The following is a 27,126-nucleotide window of genomic DNA, read 5'->3' as shown; positions in this document are numbered from 1 at the left end:
GACACCTTAGGACGAGATAGCTAATCAATATGTCAATCAATGCGTCAATGATTTCATCAATATTTATCACAACAATGCATTTCACTTTAGTCTAAGACATTAATCAACTTAAGACGCTACCATTCAGTCATGAATAACCACACCAGTTTAGTAGAATTTTATGAAGTTTATTCCCTATTGATTACAATTCTAGAAGCATGCGGGTTAATCTCAAAACCAAAACACTCAATAACATTGTCATAATTTGACAACTCGAGTAAGACTTCATCAAAGCAAGGAACGCAATTATTAGAACATAACACAGCGTCAACATAGGTCGATTTCAGCAGAGTGTTATCGACACGTCAGTTCAACAAAGCCTAGATTCAATCATTTGTCAATTTGCGTTGGTGTAGTGAACTCCTATCCTAACCTCTGATTAGCATTAGCATGTTGGGCTTCATGCAAAACAATTTAGAACACCAATTTGGAAAACATCTAGCTATGGTCTCTGTCAAAAGTAAGCAGTTGGTACCTAGAAAGGAAAAGCAAACAGACAAATCACAATTTCATTGTCATAGTTACCCTCCAAGGTTTGGGTCAGCACTCAGGTTCAGTCTTCGTCTTCAGGACATCAGTTGATTCGCCATCAGTCATAACTCAGCTCTCAGGAGGCAAAGGGGCACTTCCCTCATAAGGAGGTAAAGTGTAAAAATGGGCAATCTAAGGATGGTTTAAGTAAAACCAATAAGTCACCAAACAGAGTGACAGAGTTTCTGGATCAAATCGAGAGCATTTCCCTAACCTATCTCTCCTGGTCTCCTGCTCCCTAATTATCTAATTCACTTCCTGGTGACAGGGGTTTTTATTTTGCATTGTACATTCCCCTAAAACTTAATTGGTCAGATGTTGCACCCCACTATCTTTAGCCAATGTAAAACAAATGATGTCATTACATCTTTCACCACACATTCATTCACAGACAGTTTATTGGTCCATATGATTGACGTCTTCAGAGGTATCACGTCCGGTATGATTTCATCCTTCTGTAATTCTTTGCACATCTTTTGGTCAGTAGCTCCATTGTCTGTACCGGTTTGAGCGACCTTGTACATTACATTAATCTACACTGTTGCATTTTAGTTAACACTTTTCTACAAGCAATATGAATTTCATGAGAATGGATCTACTATGGTTACATTCAGCTTCCAGTTTGAAGAAAACAAGGGGTCATGTTCTTGCACACTGCACATTCAGGAAAAATACATTTAATATGAGAGCCAGGCAGCTAAGCTTCGGCTCATGCTAACTTAAGGCCTACAAGGTTTAAGAACAAAACTTTAATAATATAATCATTAATAATTAGAATAAAACTATCCTCTAATATATAATTCATCAACCTTAGTCATTTTCATTAGTCCACGTATACATTGTCGGCCACTCCCCGTGGTCACATTTCAAGTGCACGTTTAAGCAAAACCTACTAATATAGTTTCTATGCAGCATTATTGCATACTATTTCATAAACATCTCATGTTAATTTGGATTATATAAGCTACGCTCTCTCAGTCCCTCCTCTAATGACGATCGTCATCACACAAACCTTTCCCTTTCAACCTTTCACTTTTAATTTGTCACCTTGCGCATAATGCGCGTTTCAACATCTTGACCTTTATGTGAACTCTCCCAAATTTAATTAAACATTTTCTCCCTTTAATTTTCTTCGTTCCTTTTGTTTCGCTTTGTCCAATTTCTTTTAATTCTATCATTAATTTTGCATGCTCCCCATAAACCTAATAAACAGATCAGAACAATTAATAGACCCCCTAGTATATTAGCAAGAACCCCGTTCCAAATGTTGCTAAACCAGCTCCCTACTCTGGCAATTCCTTTTCCAACTTTCTCCCACACTCCAGGTTACTTCAGTTCCTTCAAATCTCCACTATCTCTCATTAGGTTAGTAAACATACCTCTAATCTTTTTGCTATTATCTGGAATAAATGAGCAACAATGACGCACGTTGAGCATCTTACAGACTCCGCCGCTCTTTGCTAAAAGAATGTCTAAAGCAAGCCGATTTTGAAGAGTCATAGCTCTTTCCACAGCAAGTTCAGTATCCATCAGGAGTATAGCCCGTGTGAAATTTGTCAGCATGTTATCCACAATAGTAGACAACTTTCGAATGTTTATGGAGTTTAAGATAACCCCTACTGAAGGAATTATGGCTCCAAATATGTCACCAACGACAGCAGCCGCTGTCTCTCTCTTTTGTCTTGTATGTTGTAATTCAGACATTTTAGGTATTTGCTTTAAGTCATCAATCTGGTAAATCTTTGGGAAAATGATTCCCAAATAGCATGTCCCATACCATCCCTTAGGAAGACGGTAATAAGTGTTAAGTCCACAGATATAATAGATCCCAGGGATCGCTGGATCCTGTCCATTTAACATGAATGTCCATTTACTCTGAAACAAAAACACATGCCTGCATTCACTTGTTCCCACAAATAAAGTGCCACGATCAGATTTTGGCCTATATATACAAAGCCTGCCTACATGTAATGCATCTATAGCTAATGTGCTTTGCGTCTTTATTGCAGTATAAGCATAATCATTTGCAGATGTACTTTTTTCTAATCCCTTTTCTAGTCTCTCTTTCAATGCTTTGCCTCTATCATCAGTGTGATCTAAAAAGCTTTTCTCTACAGGCGTTAGTAAGCAAGTCAGATTGTTGTGGTGTGTATAAGCTGTCCCAAATGTCAGTGTTGGTTCATAGAACCCTCTAACTAATTTTATACTATGCTCTTTAGCTAATTTATTCAAGAACTCATTCACAGGCACAAAAGAAAACACCACATCCAAATTAGAATAAAAATAATCCACATACTCCTGGTCATAGAATTTTGTTAGCAGCAAACTACAGCTTATCCTGTAGGTTAAAGGCAAACTATGGTAAGTGACCCCCTCTTGTACTGATGAAGGAATCTTTGTGCACACATAACAGTTTCTCGCATCCATTGTATCAACATACTCATTCAGCAAGCGATAGAAGACATTAGTAGAAAGTTCCCCTTTTGAATTAGTTCCCTCATGCAAGTGTTTTGTATCTTGCTCAACCTTTTCCCACGGTGTTAGTGTAGCAGTCTCAGGTTTTGAAGCATTGTTAGTTGCTTTCTTATCCAACCACAGCATTCCCACAATCACACCTACTATTATTATTGCACACACAATACCTAAGATAACACTTAACTAACCACGCACTTTACCCTTTTTACTACTACCTCTAGTGTAAGCCATGATCTGTAAAGAATCAGATAGCAGAATAACCTAAACAAACTGGAAGACGATTTAAAAGCTCTCTTTTGTTTTCTCTTGATGTAAAGTCTCTCTTTTTCTCTGCGTGTATTTACAGCGTTTCACTCACCCCAGGACCCTTTTGTCAAATCAGGTTTAGCAGCTTGTCATAATCGGTTTTTCAAAGTCAATTCAGGTTATCAGTGTCACATCTGGTAATTTATAAGTCTCTTTTCTCAGCTTTTCAACTTTCAATTTAAATTTCAATTTCAACACAGTCTCTTCCTCAAAGTGATTTCAGGTACCGTAGTATTGGCCTGGTACTTCTCGATCAAAACAGAACGCTAAGAATTCTTGTTGCCATTCACATATCGTTGCATATGACCATTCAGGGCCTGCGTACCTTCTGTTTGCGACTCTTTTTTTTTCAGCCTGCTTTCACTTTGCAATTCTCCTTCACTTAGATCCTCTATTCTAGTTGTATCGATTTCTTCCGCTATTGTTTCACCTGGTACGATCTTTTCTCTTGCAGCTTGTTTCTTTGGCCAGTTATCACCTTTATGCGTCTTCTTCCTGCTTGGCCTTTCAGGACGCTGAACAGCACCCTCCTCTTGTGCTATGGTGTTTTCTCTTGATGGACCTGCAACTGGCTCGGGAGATGCCGGTGTGCTTTGACCTCCCTCTGCTCTTTCCACTTCTTCTTCTGGGTCTGTAATGGGTTCAAGCTCTAACCCGTATCTGTCTACTTCTGGGAGAACCTCTCCTTGACTTAGTTCTCTTGCTGCCTCTACTGAGAGAGGCTCACCGTCACCTCTCTCGTACTCGTTTACTGTTTGAGGGACTAGGCCGTCCTCAGTGGGCTCTCCTGCAGTCTCAGTTCCCTTTGGCTGTTCTCCGACCCTGAGACTTCCTTTTCTGGAATTGCTCAGTCAGAAACTTCAGGTTTCTCATCAGTCGGACATGTCACCTTCTTTGTGTGACTGGCATCTATCCAGTTTGGAATGCCTACACATTTCACAGCAGTGGTTGTTGTCAGTATTACTTGATATGGCCCCTTCCAGCGCGGCTCCAAACACAACTTCCTCATGTGCTTCTTGACAACCACCCAGTCACCGTCTTGCAGGGTGTGACCTGGATCACTGATCGGTTGCTATGTGTTAGCTTCCACCTGGTGGGAAAAAGAGCGGACCACATCAGCCAAACCTTTGCAGTAGTCCAACACCATATCATCCGTGATATTCACAAGAGCATTTGCAGGTACTGCGGGTAACCTCATAGCTCTGCCCATGAGAATCTAATGGGGGGACAGTCCTGTCTTCTTATCAGGTGTGTTTCTCATTGACATCAGCATTAAGGGCAATGCATCTGGCCATTTCATATTGGTAGCTGCGCACATTTTTGCCATTCTCGACTTCAAGGTGCCATTCATCTGTTCAACTAGTCCTGATGCTTCGGGGCGGTAGCTACAATGCAGCTTCTGTTCAATGTCTAATGCGGCACACAAGAGCTTAATCACCTCATTGTCGAAGTGTCTGCCTCTATCTGATTCTAAAGAGATCGGAAATCTGAACCTTGGTATTAGCTCTCTAAGCAGCAGCTTTGCAACTGTGAGACTATCATTTCTACGTGCAGGATAGGCTTTGATTCAGTGGCTGAAGACACACACAATCACCAACACGTACCTCAAGCCTCCACACATTGGCATCTCAATTAAATCCATTTGCATCTTGCAAAACGGACCTCCAGCTCTCCCTATGTGGCTCAAAGTTACCACAGTCCCTTTTCCTGCATTCATCTGTTGCCAGATGATGCACCTGTGACAGGTAACCTCTGCGGCTTGTCTGAATTTCGGATTGAACCAGTCAATTTTGAACGATCTGATCATTGCATCTCTCCCAAGATGTGCATGTCCATGATAAAGCCTGGCAAACTGTGACAAAAGGCTGTTTGGCAAAACCAGCTTCCCCTCCTCTGAAACCCAAAAGTCGTCAGCTCTTTGTACGCATTGCATTCTCTGCCAAGAGCGTGTTTCCTCTCTGCTAGCACGGCCTTGCAGTGATATTAGCTCATCTAGAGTATCAACTACTCTTAATGCAAAGTTCAAGCATGTTTCATTTTCAGTTTGCGGTAACAATTCCCACTGTTCCTTGAACGATATACAGTTCAATGCGCAAAATCTTGCGACTTGATCTGCATAGCTTTTTCCCATTGACACAAAGTCATGCGACTTAACGTGAGCACTGCATTTCACCACGGCAATTTCAAGAGGTAACTGAATCGCATGTAACAAATCCTTAATTTGTTCGCCATTTTTCACTGGTGAACCAGAAGAGGTCATAAAACCCCTCTGTGACCACAATTGGCCAAAATCATGTACAATTTCGAATCCATATCTGTTGTCAGTATAGATAGTGACTTTCAGATTTCCAGCTGCGTGGCATGCCTTAGTAAGGGCAGTTCATTCAGCCACTTGTGCGGAATACACTCTTTCGAGCCACGAAGCTTCTATAATACCGGTGATTGTACACACAGCATAACCGGCTCTCAGTATTCCGACTAGTCTCTCAAGCAGAAACCATCAACAAACATAATACAGTCATTTTCCTCTAACTGCGTATCTTTAATATCAGGTCTGGGTTTGGTACATAGTTCTGTTACCTCAAGACAGTCATGCTCCGCTTCCTCTGCATTATTAATCTCAGTATTTTCAACAGGAAGTAGAGTTGTCGGGTTCAATACAGTACATCTCTTCAAGGAGACATTAGGTGACCCCAAAATAATTGTCTCATATCGGGTAAGGCGGGCATTTGTCATATGCAGCGTCTTGGTTCGGGTTAGCAAAGTTTCAACCGAATGTGGAACCATTACTGTTAGGGGATGTCCCATCAGTATGCCTTCGCACTGTGTGAGGCTCTGACCAACTGCTGCAACTGCACGCAAACAACCCGGTAAGGCTGCTGCGACTGGGTCCAAAGTAGCTGAAAAATATGCTACAGGGCGGTTTGCACCTCCATGGACCTGTGTCAAGACAGACAAAGAACAAGCATCACGTTCATGACAAAACAGTAGAAAAGGCTTTGTGTAATCAGGCATACCTAAGGCTGGTGCCCTACACATGCACTCTCTCAATTCCATGAATGACTCAAGCTCTTCCTCGGACAGGATTATGGTATACGAGTCATCCTTAGTTTCCTTGCCTGTCAGCTTTATCAATGGTTTAGAGATAATCGAAAAGTTGGGTATCAACTGGCGACAGTAGCCCACCATTTCCAAAAACATCCTGACATCCCTCTTTATTGTCGGGGGGTTCATTTGTAGTATGGCCATCACCGTTTCTTTTGATATTCTCCTGGACCCTTTTTCAATCAAGTGCCCTAAGTATTTCACCTCTTTCTGACAGTACTGCAACTTCTTTGGAGACACTTTGGGGGTGATTCTGACCCCGGCGGTCTTAGACCGCCGGGGCCAGGGTCGGCGGGAGCACCGCCGACAGGCCGGCGGTGCCCCGCAGGGCATTCTGACCGCGGCGCTTTGGCCGCGGTCAGTGCAGGAAAACCGGCGGTCTCCCGCCGGTTTTCCGCTGCCCGTCAGAATCCTCCAAGGCGGCGCAGCATGCTGCGCCGCCTTGGGGATTCTGACACCCCCTACCGCCATCCTGTTCCTGGCGGTTCGCCCGCCAGGAACAGGATGGCGGTAGGGGGTGTCGCGGGGCCCCTGGGGGCCCCTGCAGTGCCCATGCCCATGGCATGGGCACTGCAGGGGCCCCCGTAAGAGGACCCCGCAAAGTATTTCAGTGTCTGCAAAGCGACGGGTGCAACTTCGTGGGAAGGTCGATTTGCCCTGGGCTGGCGGGCGGCCTTTTGGCGGCCACCCGCCAGCCCAGGGCAAATCCCAAAATACCCTCAGCGGTCTTTTGACCGCGGAGCGGTATTTTGGAGGGGGAACATTGGCGGGCGGCCTCCGCCGCCCGCCAATGTTAGAATGACCCCCTTTATGTCTGTTCTTTCCCAAGTGATTCAGTAAGGCAATTGTGTCATACCTACAGTCATCTTTTGTTCTGGAAGCAATCAGCAAATCATCAATGTACTGCACTAGAGTCGAACTGAAAGGCAGTTCTAACGACTCCAAGTCCTTCTTCAATATCTGATTGAAGATGGATGGTGACTCAGAAAACCCTTGAGGAATTCTACACCAACTGTACACCTTGTCCAGGAATTTGAAACTGAAGAGAAATTGTCTGTCTTCATGAAGAGGCACCGAAAAGAACGCTTGAGACAAGTCCACAACCTTGAACCACTCCGCATCACACAGAACCTGAAACATAATCACTGCTGGGTTCGGCACTATAGGGCAACATTTTACCACAATCTCATTTATTTTCCTCAAATCCTGAACAATTCGAACCTTCCCACAAGGCTTTTTCAAACCCACTATTGGTGAATTACATGGACTGCTCAATACCTCCTTCAGAACTCCTTGCTTTATAAAGTCCGCAATTATTTGTGACACCTGAATAAGGACATCTTGTGCCATATGGTATTGCGGCACCTGGGGAAACACCACGTTCAGCTTAACCTGTACTTTAACCGGTTCTACTCCTTTTATCAGTCCCACTTCCTTTCCTGTTAGGTCCCACTCTTTCTCTGTCACTGTTCACTTTAACTCAACTGGTAAGTCAGTCACTGTAAGCATCAGGAATAAGGTTATCAAAGGGTAGTCTTCATTGGTGCTTTCCGACTCTAGATCTGTGAATTGCCCTTCGTCCCCTTCATCATCACTGTTTGTCTGCACCTCAATCCCTCCATTAGAACAAGTAATCAAACATTTAGGTGGTCATTCTGACCCTGGCGGTCTTTGACCGCCAGGGCGGAGGACCGCGGGAGCACCGCCGACCGGCCGGCGGTGCTCCAATGGGGATTCCGACCGCGGCGGTAAAGCCGCGGTCGGACCGGCACCACTGGCGGGGTCCCGCCAGTGTACCGCGGCCCCATTGAATCCTCCGCGGCGGTGCAGCTTGCTGCACCGCCGCGGGGATTCCGACCCCCCCTACCGCCATCCAGATCCCGGCGGTCGGACCGCCGAGATCCGGATGGCGGTAGGGGGGGTCGCGGGGCCCCTGGGGGCCCCTGCAGTGCCCATGCCACTGGCATGGGCATTGCAGGGGCCCCCGTAAGAGGGCCCCTACATGTATTTCACTGTCTGCTGCGCAGACAGTGAAATACGCGACGGGTGCAACTGCACCCGTCGCACAGCTTCCACTCCGCCGGCTCGATTCCGAGCCGGCTTCATCGTGGAAGCCTCTTTCCCGCTGGGCTGGCTGGCGGTCTGAAGGCGACCGCCCGCCAGCCCAGCGGGAAAGTCAGAATTACCGCCGCGGTCTTTCGACCGTGGAACGGTAACCTGACGGCGGGACTTTGGCGGGCGGCCTCCGCCGCCCGCCAAGGTCAGAATGAGGGCCTTAGTCTTGCACAGTAAGTCTCTTCCCAGTAAGGACACAGGACTTGAATCACAGACTACAAACTTATCCTGGAAGTTTCCAATCTCAACCTGAACCGGATCTGTAATCGGATTTGTCAAATACTGATTTGCCACTCATACCACTCTTATAGTACGCCCTGAAAGTGGCAACTTCGGGCCCTGCACTTCTAACTGTGGCGTGTGTAGCTCCCGTATCCACCAAGAATGAAACCTTATGACCCATCACCTTTCCCTCTACATAGGGTCTCCTCTGATCTACTTCTAAGGACGCTGCAAGTCTGCACTCCTCACTGTCTGAACTATCATCCGACCACTCATCATTCATTGCATCCTCACCACGCAATGGGAATTGCTGCACTGTGTTAATTTGACTCATCATTTGGCCTGTGACCTGCTGAGGAAGCATCACCTGTTGCTGTCCCATTGGAGCTAATGGTAATTGCATTTGCTGTCTAGGTACCATGGGAACCTGCTGTTGTACCTGTTGCATCTGTGCCGGTTGAACATGAGGCATTTGTATTTGCTGCATGGGCTGTAACCCCTGCATCTGAACCATGTTATTTTGGAGATTCTGATTTTGACCTCTCACTTTTGGACCCCTCATATTTTGAAATGTACTGACATCAGTGCTTTGTTGAACAACACCATCCTGCACAGTATTTGGGCATTCCCGCTTCCAATGCCCCACGCCCCCGCACTCGTAACATGGTGACATCTTTTTCATCCCTTGTATGTCATTTTGAACCACAACAGTATTCAAATCTGGACCGCGATTCACAAAACCTCAACCTCGGCCTCTCGGTTGCACCTGAAACACACCATTCCCTTGCGGTTGCTGTTGTATCATCTGTTGAATCCCATTTCCCTGCATTCCTGCCTGTGCTGCTTTAATCTGCATCACCATCACTTTCTCCTTCAACTTTCTCTGCTTTAGCTCAATCTCATCACTGCAGTATTTTGTATACTGCAACACCTCATCAATCGGCTTTGCTTGCCAACAGATCAAATGATTCTCAATCATCTGGCTCATTTCTGGTCTCAGCTGTTCAACAAATCTGAATACAAGATAGTTCATATCTTTCGGCTCAATAGTCTCAGTGCCACTGTAATGTTTAAACGCTTTCAACAATCTCTTGTAGTAAGCATGAATAGACTCTATAACCTCCTGTGAGGTTCGATCGATTTTCTGCCAATCAGTCACTTTCGGCGACACTTTTTGCTTCAAAAACTCAATCACTTTATGATAGTACTTCATCACCTCCTCAGATGGTGCTCTAGTCACCTTATCCCTTGCCGGCTCCTGTGTCGGCCAGTCTACACCTCTCTTGCACTCAAGCCATAAGTCAGGTAGAACAATAATATCAAACAGGGTATTCAAGTCCTCCCAGAGACACTTCGCAAGTTTCACAGACCTGTCTGTCTGCTGGTTCCATTCTATGGGCTTTTCCCTTAGCCTGGGATAGTCATTCGTGAATGACAGAATGTCTCCCCGGGACCACGGTACATGGACCAGAACCACTCCAGCTGTCTCTCTCATCTGTAGTATCTTTACTGTCCCAGTGGCTGGTAAGGCTTTAGTCGGACTTGATCCAGGACTGTCGCTTTTCTGCCTTCCCACTTTTCTAGGGCTCCCCAAATCTGCGTACTTTGCAATATTTCCTTAAGATGCGCTTTTATTCCGGCCGTCCTCATGTGATCAAAATCTTTAGAGTCGAAGTCTAATCTGTAGCTTCTCTTCAAATGTTTAGTATTCTCAATATCAATACTGTATTTATCTGCCAGGTTCTCCAACCTCTGATGTACCTTGCCTACCTCCTTAGTGATTTTGGGGCACAGATACCTTAATTCTGCTTCTGTATATGATTCTAATCTGTTTACCCCTATTGTTCTTTCCACTAGTTCAGCAGCTTTCACACCCAGTCTCACAAAGTTTAACTAATCATCTCTCTCTGATCTTTATGCAGTTACTGTAACAGGTTGTGGAGTTTTGCTCTTTCCCAACCACTCATTTAGTTGTTGCACGGAGAAGCCTTGCAACGAGATACTTCCTGACTGCATCAATGGTGCTTGCGATGCATCCGCACTCATCGTCTGTTGGGCTAACACACTTGACCTTACTTGTCTCATTGCCTCCAAAGGAGCCCCAACTGGACTAAGGTCTAACAGAGATCTAAGGTGTTCGGCTGTTTGCGATCTTGGTGATATTGATCGGGAGGTTTCTGTGAACCCTTCCCTCATTATTTCCTGGGTCCCTACCCCTTGATCACATGTGACAGGTTTAGCCTGCGCATATAGTGGTACAGGTGGACCAACAGTAATTGGCAATGATATGGCAGCTGGTGTCTGACCTGGTTCCAAGCTTCGCGGAGCAGTAACTCCCAAAGCTTGACTCACTGTAGCTGGTGCAGGTACTAACGGTGATAGCGCTGCTGGATTATAAGCCGGAATCAGCTGTTGTTGCGGCTGGGGCAGCAATTATGGAGTTGGCTCAATCTGTACTAACCTCGATTTTGTATATATCGGATCAGGCGGCACTATCAGACTTGTAGTCGTCTCTAGTACTGGGACGTCTGGATAGATTCTCTGGCCCATATTTATACTTTTTTAAGCGCCGCATTTGCGTCATTTTTTGACGCAAAATCGGCGCAAACTTATAAAAATACAATGGTATATCTGTATCTGCGGTGGAGATTGCAACTGTATCTGCATGTCTGGTGCAGTGGGTACACTGACACCACTTTGTGTCAAAACCGTATCACTAGTCTGCACTGTATCTGTAACTCCCTTATCCTGTGTCTGGTTCCCAGGACCCGCACTAGTGCTTGGGGCATTGTCGTCTACTGCATAAAGTGGTGGGCGATCATGCAACAATTGATTAAGAAACTCTTCATCGTCTGAATCATCTTCTTCTATCCAAGACCTCTTAGTCTCTTTAGGCTTATTAGAGTCCTTGTCTGTCTTACAAGTGGCTTTCTTTCCCTGTGTCTCGTCTCCCTGTGTTATTGCTGGAAACAATTTGAGCCCATCAACTATTCCCCTTCTCCACATTTTGCTCTCATTGTCCCATCTAGCCTCAGCCAAAGACTTCTCTGCCCTTTTCATTCTCCTTTCAAATTTCTGCTGTCTTTGTCGTATGACCATCAAAGCCTCATACTGCGCTGGCCTCGGAGGTGGCTTTTGTACACTTAACATCCACCTTAAATTCTCCACAATTCTCGTATTGAACGTTCCGTGTTCCGGAAACGTTAAACATCCCTCCTTCTCTGTTAATTTGCGCCACTGTTTCATCCATAAGCAAGGCGTGACTCCCTTCTCCTCCATTACTATATAAGATGGAGTACCCTCAGGCGGTGTAGGCTCCCCTTCACTCGCCATAATGTATGCGTCTCCTTTCAGAGCGCTCTTAAAAGCCTTGATAAAATTCATCTTTGCGTCTTTTCTTTTGTTTAGATGTAATCAGAAAGTGCCTTGAATTCCCAGGACACTCTTCACCCACCTTTCTCAACCTCTTGCCTCTCACGGACGGAAGCCAATCCGTTTGCGACCCCTCGCGGCAACTGACCTATCCCAGCGCGGCACCACTGACGTCACACTCACACACACTGCAGCTGACAAAGTCTTGCGGCTTGTCCTCCTCACACTGGATTCACACCAAACTAATGCAAAATTACTGCGAGCACCTTTAACAACAACAATAACTCAAATTTGCCCGTTTACTACAGGAAGGGTACACATTTGCTTCAGAACTGTACAGAGATTTCACTTGAAGCCTCGGCCGCTACTCTCTCCTTCTCAGTTCCCGCTCCCGCAAGCAGAATTCGACCTGCAAATCCTACTCTCGACTTGTCAATGGTTTGTCCTAGTGCACTTTAGAACTTGCCAAATCTCCATCGAAGATTTCACTCTCACAATTGACTCAAACTCGACTTGTCAACCACGCCCGATTGACCTATTAAACCGCACAAATTACAACATAAACCCAAGTGTCTCCTACACTTGTCAATATACTCCGTAGTCTTAGACCACGACGGGTCCGTACATTACCATCCAACCACATGGATAATTTTTTAGCACAAATCGCCACACTTATATGAAGTACGCCGACTTCCCTACTCTCTTACTGTGGAGTACGCCCGCTCCTATTAAAACAACATTACCTGTCCTAAACATACACAAACTCCACAATCACCTGCAAATGCATAAGCTGAGCAAGCGCAAATTCTACACCACACATTCTAGAACGCCAAGAACATTCCCAATTTACTTTGGCAGGCTCCGAGATCCCGGGAAAGTCATGGTGAATTTAGAAACACATCATACCTCCAATTTGCAGAAAAATTTAAACAGTAATTCTCCGTCCTAGGGCCCCCAAAGGGCCAAACCGTCGCTCTGCTACCAGAACTGATAACGCGTCCCTGTATGATAATTTATTTCACATTAGGACTCGTGTTAGGCCAATTAATCTTTTGACCCAGTTGAGAGACACCTTAGGACGAGATAGCTAATCAATATGTCAATCAATACGTCAATGATTTCATCAATATTTATCACAACAATGCATTTCACTTTAGTCAAAGACATTAATCAACTCAAGACGCTACCCTGACCTTGCAGTCATGAATAACCACACCAGTTTAGTAGAATTTTGTGAAGTTTATTCCCTATTGATTACAATTCTAGAAGCATGTGGGTTAATCTCAAAACCAAAACACTCAATAACATTGTCATAATTTGACAACTCGAGTAAGACTTCATCAAAGCAAGGAACGCAATTATTAGAACATAGCACAGCGTCAACATAGGTCGATTTCAGCAGAGTGTTATCGACGCGTCAGTTCAACAAAGCCTAGATTCAGTCATTTGTCTATATGCGTTGGTGTAGTGAACTCCTGTCCTAACCTCTTATTAGCATTAGCATGTTGGGCTTCATGCAAAACAATTTAGAACACCAATTTGGAAAACATCTAGCTATGGTCTCTGTCAAAAGTAAGCAGTTGGTACCTAGAAAAGAAAAGCAAACAGACAAATCACAATTTCATTGTCATAGTTACCCTCCAAGGTTTGGGTCAGCTCCCAGGTTCAGTCTTCGTCTTCAGGACATCAGTTGATTCGCCATCAGTCAAAACTCAGCTCTCAGGAGGAAAAGGGGCACTTCCCTCATAAGGAGGTAAAGTGTAAAAATGGGCAATCTAAGGATGGTTTAAGTAAAACCAATAAGTCACCAAACAGAGTGACAGAGTTTCTGGATCAAATCGACAGCATTTCTCTAACCAATCTCTCCTGGTCTCCTGCTCCCTAATTCTCTAATTCACTTCCTGGTGACAGGGGTTTTTATCCCTTTTTCATTGTACATACCCCTAAAACTTAATTGGTCAGATGTTGCACCCCACTATCTTTAGCCAATGGAAAACAAATGATGTCATTAAATCTTTCACCCCACATTAATTCACAGACAGTTTATTGGTCCATATGATTGACATCTTCAGAGGTATCACGTCCGGTATGATTTCATCCTTCTTTAATTCTTTGCACATCTTTTGGTCAGTAGCTCCATTGTCTGTACCGGCTTGAGCGACCTTGTGCATTACATTAATCTACACTGTTGCATTTTAGTTAACACTTTTCTACAAGCAATATGAATTTCATGAGAACGGATCTACTATGGTTACATTCAGCTTCTAGTTTGAAGAAAACAGGAGGTCATGTCCTTTTGCGAGTCAGCACACTGCACATTCAGGAAAAATACATTTAATATGAGAGCCAGGCAGCTAAGCTTCGGCTCATGCTAACTTAAGGCCTACAAGGTTTAAGAACAGAACTTTAATAATATAATCATTAATAATTAGAATAAAACTATCCTCTAATATATAATTCATCAACATTAGCCATTTTCATTAGTCCATGTATACATTGGCGGCCACTCCCCGTGGTCAAATTTCAAGTGCATGTTTAAGCAAAACCTACTAATATAGTTTCTATGCAGCATTATTGCATACTATTTCATAAACATCTCATGTTAATATAAATTATATAAGCTACGCTCTCTCAGTTATATTTGAGATATTACATGTTCTGACACCAGCTGCCTCTGAATTTCCCAATCTGCCCACAATCATAGCTTAGTGTTAGTGAGTTTCCCATTAGGGGAACGCAATTTATATGAACTTGCTTACTCTTTCTTTTAATAATTTGCCTTCGCAATTGCTACCTGACCTCCCTGGATTATAATCAAATATACTGTATACAGGTAATTATAGACTTATCATTAAACTGATTAGAATTGAGAGTGTAACCCTACCAATTTGCTAATGAACCGTCATGATTTGCAAATCTAGTGTTCTCTTACGGTGATGCAAAATCTGCTTCACTGTCAATGATATTTTGCTGAATCAATGATTTCAAGCTTCAGTTTGAGATAAAAATCCATCCAAGATGACACAGCAGAGTTTTGAGTTTGCATCAATTTTATGTGGTGCAAATACATCCTTATCTTTCCTGCTATCACCCTACTCTTTATCCCAAAGAGGGTCGCCTTCGTTTTTGTTTGTTTCAATTGATGGAAGTTATTTGATTGTCTTCCAAGGACAGGAACAGATATATAGCGTGTTAAACAACTTGTGAATACCTGATGTAAACTTGTGTGTCCCGATAAAACTGCACAGAGGTTTTAAAAACCCAGCCTGAAAAACCCTGAGATATATTTTTGAGTGGGTTGGGAGCAAGGCAGAGCTTGCATCCAGCACCACAAACAGGTGGCGCTTAGATGTAACATTGAGTAAAGAGGGCCACACTCTGACTATGGTGATAATTTAACAATTTATATATATGAAACATTCAATCTGGAGACATTGGAGGAAAAAAGGAATGAAGAGAAGGAAGTGGCCTGGCAATGGTAGAGGGTGAAACCTGAAAGAGGACCAATCATCTGGCTTTTCAGGCTTGTTAACTCCTAAAGTGCTCTTTTAAAGTGCTGTGCACTGTTTCGGTTCTGTCTAATGGCTGGATACCTCAGTTGGTGGACTTAAAATCTGCAGCATACAAAGGTTTTTTTAAAAGTATGTTTTATTGGTTTTAAACAGATGATAAAGAATGACGTGGGGCAGGAAGCATCCACATAATATAAATAGCAAACATATCCCATTGCCTCCATGAGCAAACCTTTCGCCCACAAACATTCCTTTTTCAACTACACAAACATTTTGGGGTTATTACCATCTCTACCAGGTAGGTATGCCACCATTTTCTGGATTTTCCAAATCATAGTATCTGCACCAAGGGCTCCAAATCTTACCATATTTCTTTGGCTTTATCTGTAACCTTTTCTGCTGCCATGTATAAATCCATTCCCTTCTTCCAATCAGCTAATGTTGGCGGTTCAGGAGGCCTCCCCCCATCTGCGCGCTATGTTCCTCTTAGGCACCACTAATCCCAGATTATAAAAGAGTAACTATGCTCGTGGGATATCCATGTCTTTGGGAATGCCTAGCAGTGCATATATTGGATCCACAGGGATTGATGTGTTAAGAATCCAATCCAATTAGTTTATTATCACCTCCCAATATTGTTGAATCGTTGGACAGTCCCAAAGGATGTTAAGGAATGTTAGTGCTCTTGTTTTACATCGCTGGTATTCTGGTGACTCCGCTCTCCCGCACTTATGAAGCCTGACCCGGTCATAATAAATGCAGTGCAGTATTTTAAATTGTATAACACTCAGTATTGTTTTGTGGCCGCTAATCTGCGGTGCATAAGTGCTGCTTCCCATTCAGTATCATTTAACTCTCCTAGTTCCCCACCCCATGTGTCTCTCAGTTTCTGCAGGTTATCGGGTTGTTATTATTTATAGTTTTATATCTATGCAAAATCACCTTTTCCGGTATATTTTTCTGAAGAAGCCTACCTTCTAGTGAGGTATACTCTGGGAGTTCACCTATGACTATTTCCTCTGCCCTCCATGCATGTTTCAGCTGTAAATATCTATAATGTTGCATTGAGTGCAAGTGGTATTCCTTCCGGAGGGAGGTAAAAGGGATCAATTCTCCATTCTTTACGATATCTCCTAATGTAGTTATCCCTATGAGGTCCCAGGACTGAAACCCTTTGAGCTTCCCTATTTCCCTAAAACTCCGACCAAGCCATAGGGGGGTTGTTTAGGTAATCTTTCACCCCCAGCCTAAATATTTACTGGCTTTGAGCCAGATGCCAATTGTCACCTGTGCTACCGGTAACAACTTCTTCCAGTCTTGACCTCCATACAAGTAATACAAAAAGGACATTGTCTGGAATTGGTGGCATTCTACTCAATAGGAGGGGTGGTCAGCAGGTGCATGTCCCCATTCATTCATTTTTATCAGATGGGCCACCCAGTAGTATGGCCTAATGTCTGGGAGGGCCGGATCTCCATTATATTGGTTTCTCTGTAAAATTTGTAGTGCTACCCTGGGATGTCCCCCTCCAAAGTAGTTGGCATATTCCCCCATTGATTTGGATAAAGTATTCTTCTGGGACAGGATAATAGCTATTTTGAAGTATGTATACAAATTTGGGCAGAGGTATAATTTTGAACAGTGCAGCGCAACCCATTAGAGTCAGTGGCAGCTCTGCCCATATGCTCATGTCTCTTTGGAAGTCCACTAGCATTCGGTGGAGATTTCGGTTCAGATCCTTTTTTTTATCCAATGTGATATAAACACCTAGGTAGCTAAATTCTTCTCTGTCTATGCCAATATGACAAGGTAGGTTATCCAGCGCTCTGCCCCTCCAGTTGGCTATAAGTGTGATTTATCCCAGCTTATATTATATCCCAGATGGGCCCCACATTCATCAAATACCTGTAATATTGTCAGAATCCTCTGGGTTTGCCACATGGAGGACCACATTGTCCACATATAGGGAGATCCTCTCATCTTCCCCTGGGGTTTCCTCCATATGAAAACCTGTAATGACTGGGTGGGTCTGAATCACACAGGCTAGTGGCTCCAGCGTCAAGGCAAAAAAATAAGGGGAAAGTGGGCATCCTTGCCTGGTGCCCCTTTGCATTGCAAAGTCTGCAGATTGAACACCATTTACTAGAACCACTGCCATGGGGCCTTCATAAAACAACTGGATCCAGCTTTGGAACTGTGGGCCAAAGCCATATTTTTCTAGTACCTGCATTAGGAAGAGCCAGTGAACCGCGTCAAATGCTTTTTCAGTGTCCAACATTACGAAAACATGTGGAACCTTGCAATGTCAGACTGTCTCTAACCAGTTATATAAACAACACAGATTAAGGTGGTCATTACTAACATGGTGGTCTGGGGTGCCATGCCGGTGGTGGTGGTAATTACCACCACCGGCGTGGCGGTCCAGACCGCCATATAATAGATGTGGCAGAAGCACCACTTTTGTAACTCCGCCACCGCCAGGCTTCCCTCACCAGGCAGCCTGATGATGGCGGGGTTACATATCCGACAGGGCAGCGCTTCAAGCAACGCTGCCTGCTGGATAATGTTCCAGTTTCCACCAGCCTTTCCCTGGCGGTTTACCCATCCAGGGAAAAGCTGGTGGAATGGGTGCCTCGGGACCCCCTGGGGGCCCCTGCACTGCTCATGCACAGCCCCGTCACACATTTCACTGCCCAATTTACGGAAGTGAAATGCACGACAGGTGCTGCACCCGCCGCACTGCTACGTTGTCGGCAGCTCCATGTGGAGCCGGCGTCAATGTTCAGGCCCCGCATTCAGCAAGGCCCGCTGGTGGAAACACTGTTTCCACCCGCCGGCACAGCTGAATGCACATTATGTGGCCGGCAGCGGCTTCTGCGTGCTGGCGGTCTTTTGTTGACCTCTAGCACCGAACTCAGCGGGTTTTCCCGCTGAGTTTATAATGAGGGCCTAAGTCTGGTTGACCTCTGCGGCATGAATCCTGATTGGTCTTTATGAATTAGGGGGCTGATAACTTTTTTAATTCTTGCGGCCAGTATTGATGCTAATATATTTGTTTCTGTATTTCATAAGTATTTAATAAGGAGATCGGGTGATAAGAGCTACAATTATTGGGCAGTATCCCTTTTTTATGTATTACCACAATTATGGCTCTTCAGCGATCATGGGGGAGATGCCCTTCTCTCTTAGCTTCTACATTGAGTTTCGGGAGATGTGGGGCCAGGATAGAGGAGTTGCTCTGAAAAAAATTGGTGTCTGGGGCTCTACATGTGTGCATCCTGGCTGTGGCCTCTTCGGCCTCTAAAAGGGAGATGTCCTCCTCTGATTCTGTGCTGTCTTCTGGTGTAAGACTTGGCATGGGGATGGAGGCTAAGAAAGACTCAATTTGCAATGCATCCGCTAGCTGACATACTTCGTTAAAAGTCTTGTAATATTCGACAAATGCCTGTGCTATTGACTTGTCAGTATTATGGCTAGTGCTGTCCTCGGCTACAATATTGAGGACACACCTTGCCTCCATTTCTCCTTGTCCCAGCCAGGCCAATAGCTTGCCTGCTTTGTCTCCTGCACCATACAGTTTATGCTGGGTGGCAAGAATCTGAGATCTCACCTCCCTATCATCTAGGGCTCGGTATTCTTCTCTGAGCAGCGCCTGCCAGTCCGTTGTGGGGTCTAGGTCCTTTTCAAGGAGGAGCAGCTTTTCCTCTATTGTTTCCATTTCCTTTTTTTTCCCTTTTCTCTTGTGGACAATGGTATTTTGTGCCCTGTCTTTTAGTACAGGTTAGAGCGCCTCCCACAAGATTATAGCTGACTACACGGAGGCCACATTTTCTTTGAAATATAATTCAGTGTTAACCCCAAGCTCTTTTCTAATTTAAACGTCTCTGAGCTTTAAGGCGCTCAGCTTCCATCCCACACCCGGTGCCCAGTTTTTAAGCCCTATTGTGATCATGAGTGGAGAATGGCTGGATATTCCCTTCGCCATGTAAATACCTGCCTCTATCACCGCCACTTCTCAAAATGGGGAAAAATGTGATCCAATCTTGAAAATACTCCATGGGGGGCGGAGTAATAGGAATCCATCTGACTTTCTGCATTATGTCTGCAGCAGAGGTCTGTTAACCCCAGTGAACTTACAAAATGTGCTAAGGGTGAATCCCCTGCGGGGTTTGGGGATGATCTGAACCTATCCAAGTTAGTGTGCATTACATCATTAAAGTCTCCCCTTACTATATATTAGGAGGAGTTGGAAGTCAGCAGAATTTCAGTTACTTTTTCCAGAGTGGCCTTCTAAACAGCTACATACTTCCCATCTGGATCTATCCACTGCCTGTCTATTCGGAAAGGGTTTTTTCGTCTAATTAAAATTGCTACTCCTCAGGAGCTGGAGGTGAAATTGGCTTGCACCAAGGTGGTATATGCCTCTCTTTTGAGCAGTCTACAGTGGGATCCCATCAGATGTGTATCCTGCAGTAAGACCACATCAGGTTGCAATCTCCTGATATAATTAGTGACTAAGCTTCTTGTCACTTTTTGGACCAGACCATTCATATTCCAGGATGGGATGGTCACCCCTCAATGTGCTATTCTTCCCCTCTCAGCCGTCCCCATTGTCTTAATCATGTGCTCCACCTCAATGGGTGCCTGGCCGGGTATGTGTGCGGTGCAATTTCCTCTGCTCATGTCATTCAACAACTGTAAACAACAAGAGATATCTCAAAAACTTAACTGTTGTTCCCTTTCTCCCCCTTTTCCCCATTGCAAGGACAGCCAGTGATGTCTGTAGCCCTCCCTACCTAATACCCTAACTAAACTTGGTGGTACTCAATTTCCAAATGAGTGCTCTTGCCACACTTACTCCCCACACCCCTCCACTTGTCTTTCAGCGTTAGACACTGTACTTCTCTCATTATCTATCCAAATATTAAGAACAATGAATTAAAATATTATAATAAGCAAGGAAACAGGAGGGGGAGGGAAGTTGAAAGAGTGTGATAGTCAAAAGGAGATAGAAGGAAAATAGAAAGAGAAAAAAGAAAGAGGGTCAGCAGGGGGGGTGTTAAAGTATATGAACTGTGGGCCTGGTAAATCATTAAGCCCTCATTGCTTACTCTCCCTTATTAAGAGAAATGAAGGAAGAGCGTTAAACACAACAATCATCTCCTCAAGGAGGGTTGACTATGTCTATGTGTTCGCCATGTAGAGGGGGAGAGGAGGGAGTCCCATCTCCACATCAGTCACGTTCTCACTCCCCTCTTGTCTCCACCAAGACTCTTTTGTTGCGACAGCCGGTGACTCAACCTTTTAGGATTGATGCGGTGTGTCTCATGGTTTGTGTCATGGTGTGTTGTCATCTGTCTCCAGTGTTGTTATGATGTCTCCTTGGACCGGATCAGTTTGGGATAAGTTCTCGGATGTCACCACCTCGACCAGTGCTCTGGCCTCCTCTCTCTCCAGTCATTGTTGCTCCAAACTCAGGTGGTCATTCTGACCCTGGCGGTCTTTGACCGCCAGGGCGGAGGACCGCGGGACCACCGCCGACAGGCCGGCGGTGCTCCAATGGGGATTCCGACCGCGGCGGTAAAGCCGCGGTCGGACCGGCACCACTGGCGGGCTCCCGCCAGTGTACCGCCGCCCCATTGAATCCTCCACGGCGGCGCAGCTTGCTGCACCGCCGCGGGGATTCCGACCCCCCCTACCGCCATCCAGATCCCGGCGGTCGGACCGCCGGGATCCGGATGGCGGTAGGGGGGGTCGCGGGGCCCCTGGGGGCCCCTGCAGTGCCCATGCCACTGGCATGGGCATTGCAGGGGCCCCCGTAAGAGGGCCCCTACATGTATTTCACTGTCTGCTGCGCAGACAGTGAAATACGCGACGGGTGCAACTGCACCCGTCGCACAGCTTCCACTCCGCCGGCTCGATTCCGAGCCGGCTTCATCGTGGAAGCCTCTTTCCCGCTGGGCAGCCCAGCGGGAAAGTCAGAATTACCGCCGCGGTCTTTCGACCGCGGAACGGTAATCTGACGGCGGGACTTTGGCGGGCGGCCTCCGCCGCCCGCCAAGGTCAGAATGAGGGCCTCAGTGTGCCATCCGTTTGTACCACTACCTTTCCGATTGAGCCAGTTCGCCACCATCACTGTCCACTGCATCTCTGTGAGGTGGCCACCTGGTTCCTCTTCACTTGGGAGCCACCACGAGACCCCTGCACTGGTGTCGCTAGGACTCTCTCCGCCCCCAGAAGCTCCAGCCAGTCCCATGCATTCTCGGGTGTTTGAAAGAAGTTTGAGTGGCCGACATGTAGTACTTTTAGTTTAGTGTAGTATATTAGCATATATGTAAACCCCACGGCCTTCATCTTTTGTTTGACTCCCATTGAAGGATTGTCTTTGGAGTTGGAAAAAACTGGTGTACTCTGGAAATATGTGATAGTATGATTGTCATAGGCCGGATCTCCATGTTCTTGCATCCCTCTCTACATAGTGGCCCTTTCTCTATAATTGAGAATTTTGGTGAGGAGTGTCCTCAGGGGGGGCCCCAAGGGGAGGCGGTGGGGCCAGTGCCCTCTGTGCACGGTCTACTACAAAGACTTGTGACAGTGGCGCAGAGGGGCATGTCTGTTTAATTCAGTTCTCTAGAAATAGTTCTGGGTCATTTCCCTCCACTCAGTCCGGGAACCCTACAAACCGCAGATTACATCTGCGAGTCTGTCGTTCTGCTTCCTCTTCTCTTGCCTCTAATTTATTTGACCTTGTCTCAAGGGCTGTCACAGTAGCCTTTAGGCTGTCTAATTCTTTACACATCATGGACACACGTTGATCAGTCTCAATGGACCTTTCTGCCACGGCATGCAGGTCTATTCATAGTAAATTCACATCCAGTGCCACAGCTTCTATCTTTACCTGCACTGCTAGGCTAGAAGCTTCAATGGCCACCAGGATCTGGGCACCCGAGCGTTCACTCGGATTTCTGTGTGGTGCCGCTAGAATCCACACTCGGACCACCTCCATCGCTTTGGTCTGTGTATTGGTCCATTTTAGCTTGCTGCATGCCTTTTGTGAGTCTGTTCTTCCCTGTGGTATGGGGAGGGGGGAACGCCGATGAGCCTTTCAACCAGGTCAAGCCTATGGCTTCAGGGACAGGGAACGCAAGTCACACCCCCTTCAGGTGCCGTCGCAAAGTTCTGTCCCTTGGACCAGTGGGGGAGAATCCTTCAGGGATTCCAGGATGACGACCTGGTGCACCACTGAAAATAGTTCTGTGCCATACGAATATTGCACCCCCTCTATACCCATTGGGTGCAGGGGAAACAGCGCTCACCCAGACTTGCAGGCACAATCAGCGAAAGAAAAGGCAGGAGGGACCCCCACTTAGTTCATCCTGTACAGTCTCAAGCGCACCCCAACTATTGGGCCCTCTTGCTTCTATTGAATCAATGGGGTGTCTATCCCTTCATCTCTCTCCCCTTCGATGCAGCCCCTCCCCCAAGCAGTGGTGTCTTCAGCACTCGGTTCACAGTGGCTCAATGGATACCTCCGTAGTCACTCGTCCAGCCGGCCCAACAAGCAGTTCCAATAAGTATTGGAGGTGGGGACGCTTAACTCAGATCAGTCCCCCAACCTCTAGCCAGGCTGACTGACTCACCCACCACAGCACCGCTTCCTCGTCTCCTGCAGTCGCATGAGCCGAGCAGTGGTTTTGTCCTCCTCTCCACCGCATGGGCCGCTGACCTTTTCTCCTCCCTCCGATCACCTCTGGGAGGCCCAGATAGGAAGAGATGGCAAGCTGGGCCAAATCAGGGGTCTGAACCAGCGCCACCCACTGCCACTTCCGAGCAGGCCACAGAGTCTCCAGGGCCAGGGTCACTCAGTCAGCTTTGCAGCTTCTTACCGCCAACCGCTGCATCCGACATCTTAGGCCAAATGAGTTGTTTCTTGTTTTCAGCGCCACGAACGTCTCAGGCGGGCGCAATCGCCCCCCGCTCACTTCAATTGTGTTGGTACTTTTCCGGGGTAGGGGCTATTAGGTGAGCAGAGCACCAGGGCAGCAGAATTTTGCAGGATATTTTTAATCGGGCTGGGAGCTCGCACTCAGTGCAGCTAATCGGCCATCTTGCAGGCCACACCCCCCAGCATACAAAGACTACACTGAGACAACAGGAGAAATATAAGAACTTTACTATGGGGGTCATTAGGCATTGGCGGGCGGCGCAAAACGGTAACCGCTGTGCGGCCGCCAATGCGGCCGCACTCCCGCGGCCCCCATCACGACATCCCCGCTGGGCCGGCGGGGATGAGGCCGCAACATAGGAGCCGGCTCCTAATGGAGCCGGCGGTGTTGCGGCCTTGCGACGGGTGCAACAGAAAAGCTGGCCGGGGCCCTGCTTAGTTGGTGTACAATATAGTAAATCAATATGAAATTAACTTTTATACTTCAAATTGAAGCAGCGTGATAATGTGGAATCTGAAGTTTGTTTATGATTAATTGGTAGAGTAAGCACATAAATACAACAGGGCACTGCGATCTTCATTATGAATGGTCCACTGTTTTCTGACCTTTATGAAAACACATTCGTGTGGGGATTGGAATTAAATAAAAGTTATGCAGATGTTAATCTGGCAATTACTAGGCTGGATAAAGTCTGCATTCCCTGTTGAATTTCAGCAGTTTAAGCCTGCTAGAATTTAACAAGTACAAAATGTCTGGAAAATTCCAGAACATGCTGATTTTGTTGTGTTAAGTACCAATATCTGCCAGTTATTCCCCATAAAACTCATACTTGGTACTATTTATCACACCCAATAATTCAGAAGCCTGCAGGCAAACTTTATTAGCTGCAATAAATATTACAGGCTCCTCCTTACTATTTGTAATGAGGGCCCATGTATTACGTTCACGGGCTGTATCTTCACCATAATGAAGGATGAAGCATAATAATCCTAACCTCCAGTTATTATTAATGGCCCACTCCTGCTTAGAATACTGATGGTCACCACAGAGCCGTGATGGAGAGGGTTACCCAGGCAGTGGTTACTGATTATATGTTAGGATCATTCTTTCACCTGTGGACGGGGGTTGAGAAGGATACACGTGTAGATCTCAAATAACTCCTTAATCCAGTATTATTCAGTGATCAATACAAGAATGACAATCAATTAAATGTTCATCATATCTACACTCAAGCCTTTCAACGTCAGACATCGGAAACAGTGACTGGCATAAAAAGGACATATGTATTTCAATGAAATTACATAGGTTTAATTTCTCTTACCTTTATCCTTTCTGATACTGACTGCCACCATTTCCCATGTTGTAATGGAATCATGAACAATTCCTTTTAAAGGTACAGTGACCACACTAAAAGAAAACAAGATGTTAAATCAAAGGGCATGATAGAAGATCGTAGAAGAATAGTTTTAGTTGTATCAAAAAATATCAGAAATATATCCTCCTAAGAGAACACTCTCCAGCAATGCTAGCATATAATACAGCATTCCTCCAGTCTACTTGTGGTTAGGACATTATAAGTCACGATCGAAAACTCAACAACTCATCCAAATGGAAACCCGTTTTTTTATATAAGAACACTTAGGGCTCAAGAGAAAACTGTAAAATGAGCCCACGTCAAGGGATAAAACTCCCATTGTGAATGGGTCGCTAAGATGTTTTAGTTTCAAAAACAAAATTTACCTTCTGGAATTTGTTTTTGAAAATAAAAAATCAAAACATTGAAAGTTTGATGGAAGGCTCCGTCATGTTGACAGAGCCATCCGTCAAACTTTCAATGCATTTACAGGAATTGCTGTGACCAGCAGTTTCTCTAAAATCAAGAGATGTTCGCTAGTAACCTCGGCTTGGCCTTAGTAAACTGCTTCCCAGTGGTGATGGTACATACACCATCTGCCAAACTATAAATCAGGTCCTTAATTAGCTAATTATAAAGGTAATTCCTGTGGAGAATGCCAATCAGATAAAAGAGAAAAAACAGTTATCAGACATACCTTGAGAAGTATTATCGGAGTTGGAGGTTTAATGGTGTGTTATTTGTCTCAAACAAAACTATTCAGAGAAACCGTTCCAACGATTTCAACTTACTGGTGTACCATGCTCTAAGGGACCATCAGTGATAAGTGACGGAGGTCGCCAAATTTGAATTGTCATTTTCTGCCTTTTACCAGGACAGGCTTTCACGTGTGCTGTCATGGTAGTTGCTGACTCTGAAACAAGCTACTTTCTGTGTTTAGGAGTAAGTAAAGGCATCCTCTACCATCATAAAAACAAGTTCAGTGTTGCAGAAAGGTCTTTAAAATGTGATGTTTGCCTTTAACCCCCTCATATGCTGAGACTTAAATGGTAAGCCTTTTTTTGATGCTTGGCGCACTTACTGCGCTTTATATGCCTTCTTATCCTTTTTCCCTCAAAAGGTATCCAGGCCGAATTTTTTACACTTTTCCACAATTTTTGGAGATTCAAAAAGTACCCAAAGTTTGTGGATTGTATTGATGGAAACTGAAAAAATAGCCAAAATATGGGTAAATATGTTTTTCTAAAGATGGAAGACGGTGGTATGCAACAAAGTGTATGTTGTTGGTTTTTTTTTAAACAAAATGTTTCCTGTGGTAAGATTACGCTCTTCCTAGATTTCATAAACATGCAGAGTTGTAAAAACTCAGGGGCAGATGTAAGAGTCCATAGCACCTCCTTGCGCTACATTAGCGTCATTTTTTTAATGCTAATGTGGCCCAACAAAGCCAACATCACCGCGCCAAATTTACAAAGTGCCTCAATGCATACATTATTCCACTTTGTAACCCTTTGCGCTACATGATGCTTATGCATACATAATGTGTGCAAAGAGGCGTTCCCCCGTGGGGGGGGGGGGGAGGGAAGCAGAAAAAATAACACAAAGAAATCTAAGCGATTTCTTTGTGTAATTTTTTGGCACTTTTAACGCCTGATCAGAGCAGGCATTAAAAGGAGGCACACCATTGATTACCATGGGCCTCAATGGGCTTTGCAGGATTAGTTTCAAAATGTTTGATGCTAATCCTGCAAAGCTCTGAACTAGCCTCAAGAATGTTGATGCTAGTTCCCATAACTACTGCCATGGTGGCATTAGGGGGGTGCTTTGGGGAGCAAGAAAAGTGGCGCTGCACCGGGTGCAGTGTCACTTTTCTTAAATCAGGCCCTTGTTATTTACCTAATTTTTTGCATTTTTCGTGTGGTTTCTACATAATTTCAACTTTAATTCAACAAATTAAACCTGGATTGCAGTGTAGTGGAAACAGGTGTGTAAACTACCTCTCTGAAAAGTAGACAAAATTACAAATTTAGCAAAACGGGCCATTTGTAGGGATCCCTTATGCTTTTCCCAAATAAATGATTTATTCAAATAAAAAAATAATGAAAATAAGTAATAAATAAATCGAAATATGTGTTTTCATGTGTAATTT

The 27,126-nt window shown here is 45.1% G+C and overlaps 1 protein-coding gene across 1 annotated transcript in view; it reads right to left on the bottom strand.

Moving 5' to 3' along the window:
- Positions 1 to 27,126, bottom strand: part of LOC138292914 (complement C3-like) — a 2,405,892-nt gene that overhangs the window by 1,020,945 nt on the left and 1,357,821 nt on the right. Inside the window, exon 19 of the mRNA XM_069231788.1 lies at positions 24,945 to 25,030. Within this exon, the coding sequence (XP_069087889.1) occupies positions 24,945 to 25,030 (86 nt within the window). The remainder of the gene's footprint in view (positions 1 to 24,944; positions 25,031 to 27,126) is intronic.

The sequence above is a fragment of the Pleurodeles waltl genome, chromosome 4_2 (assembly GCF_031143425.1).
Source record: "Pleurodeles waltl isolate 20211129_DDA chromosome 4_2, aPleWal1.hap1.20221129, whole genome shotgun sequence".
Lineage (NCBI taxonomy): Eukaryota > Metazoa > Chordata > Amphibia > Caudata > Salamandridae > Pleurodeles > Pleurodeles waltl.
Note: the sequence above shows the minus strand (reverse complement) of the source record. Positions and strands in the feature narration are given on the sequence as shown.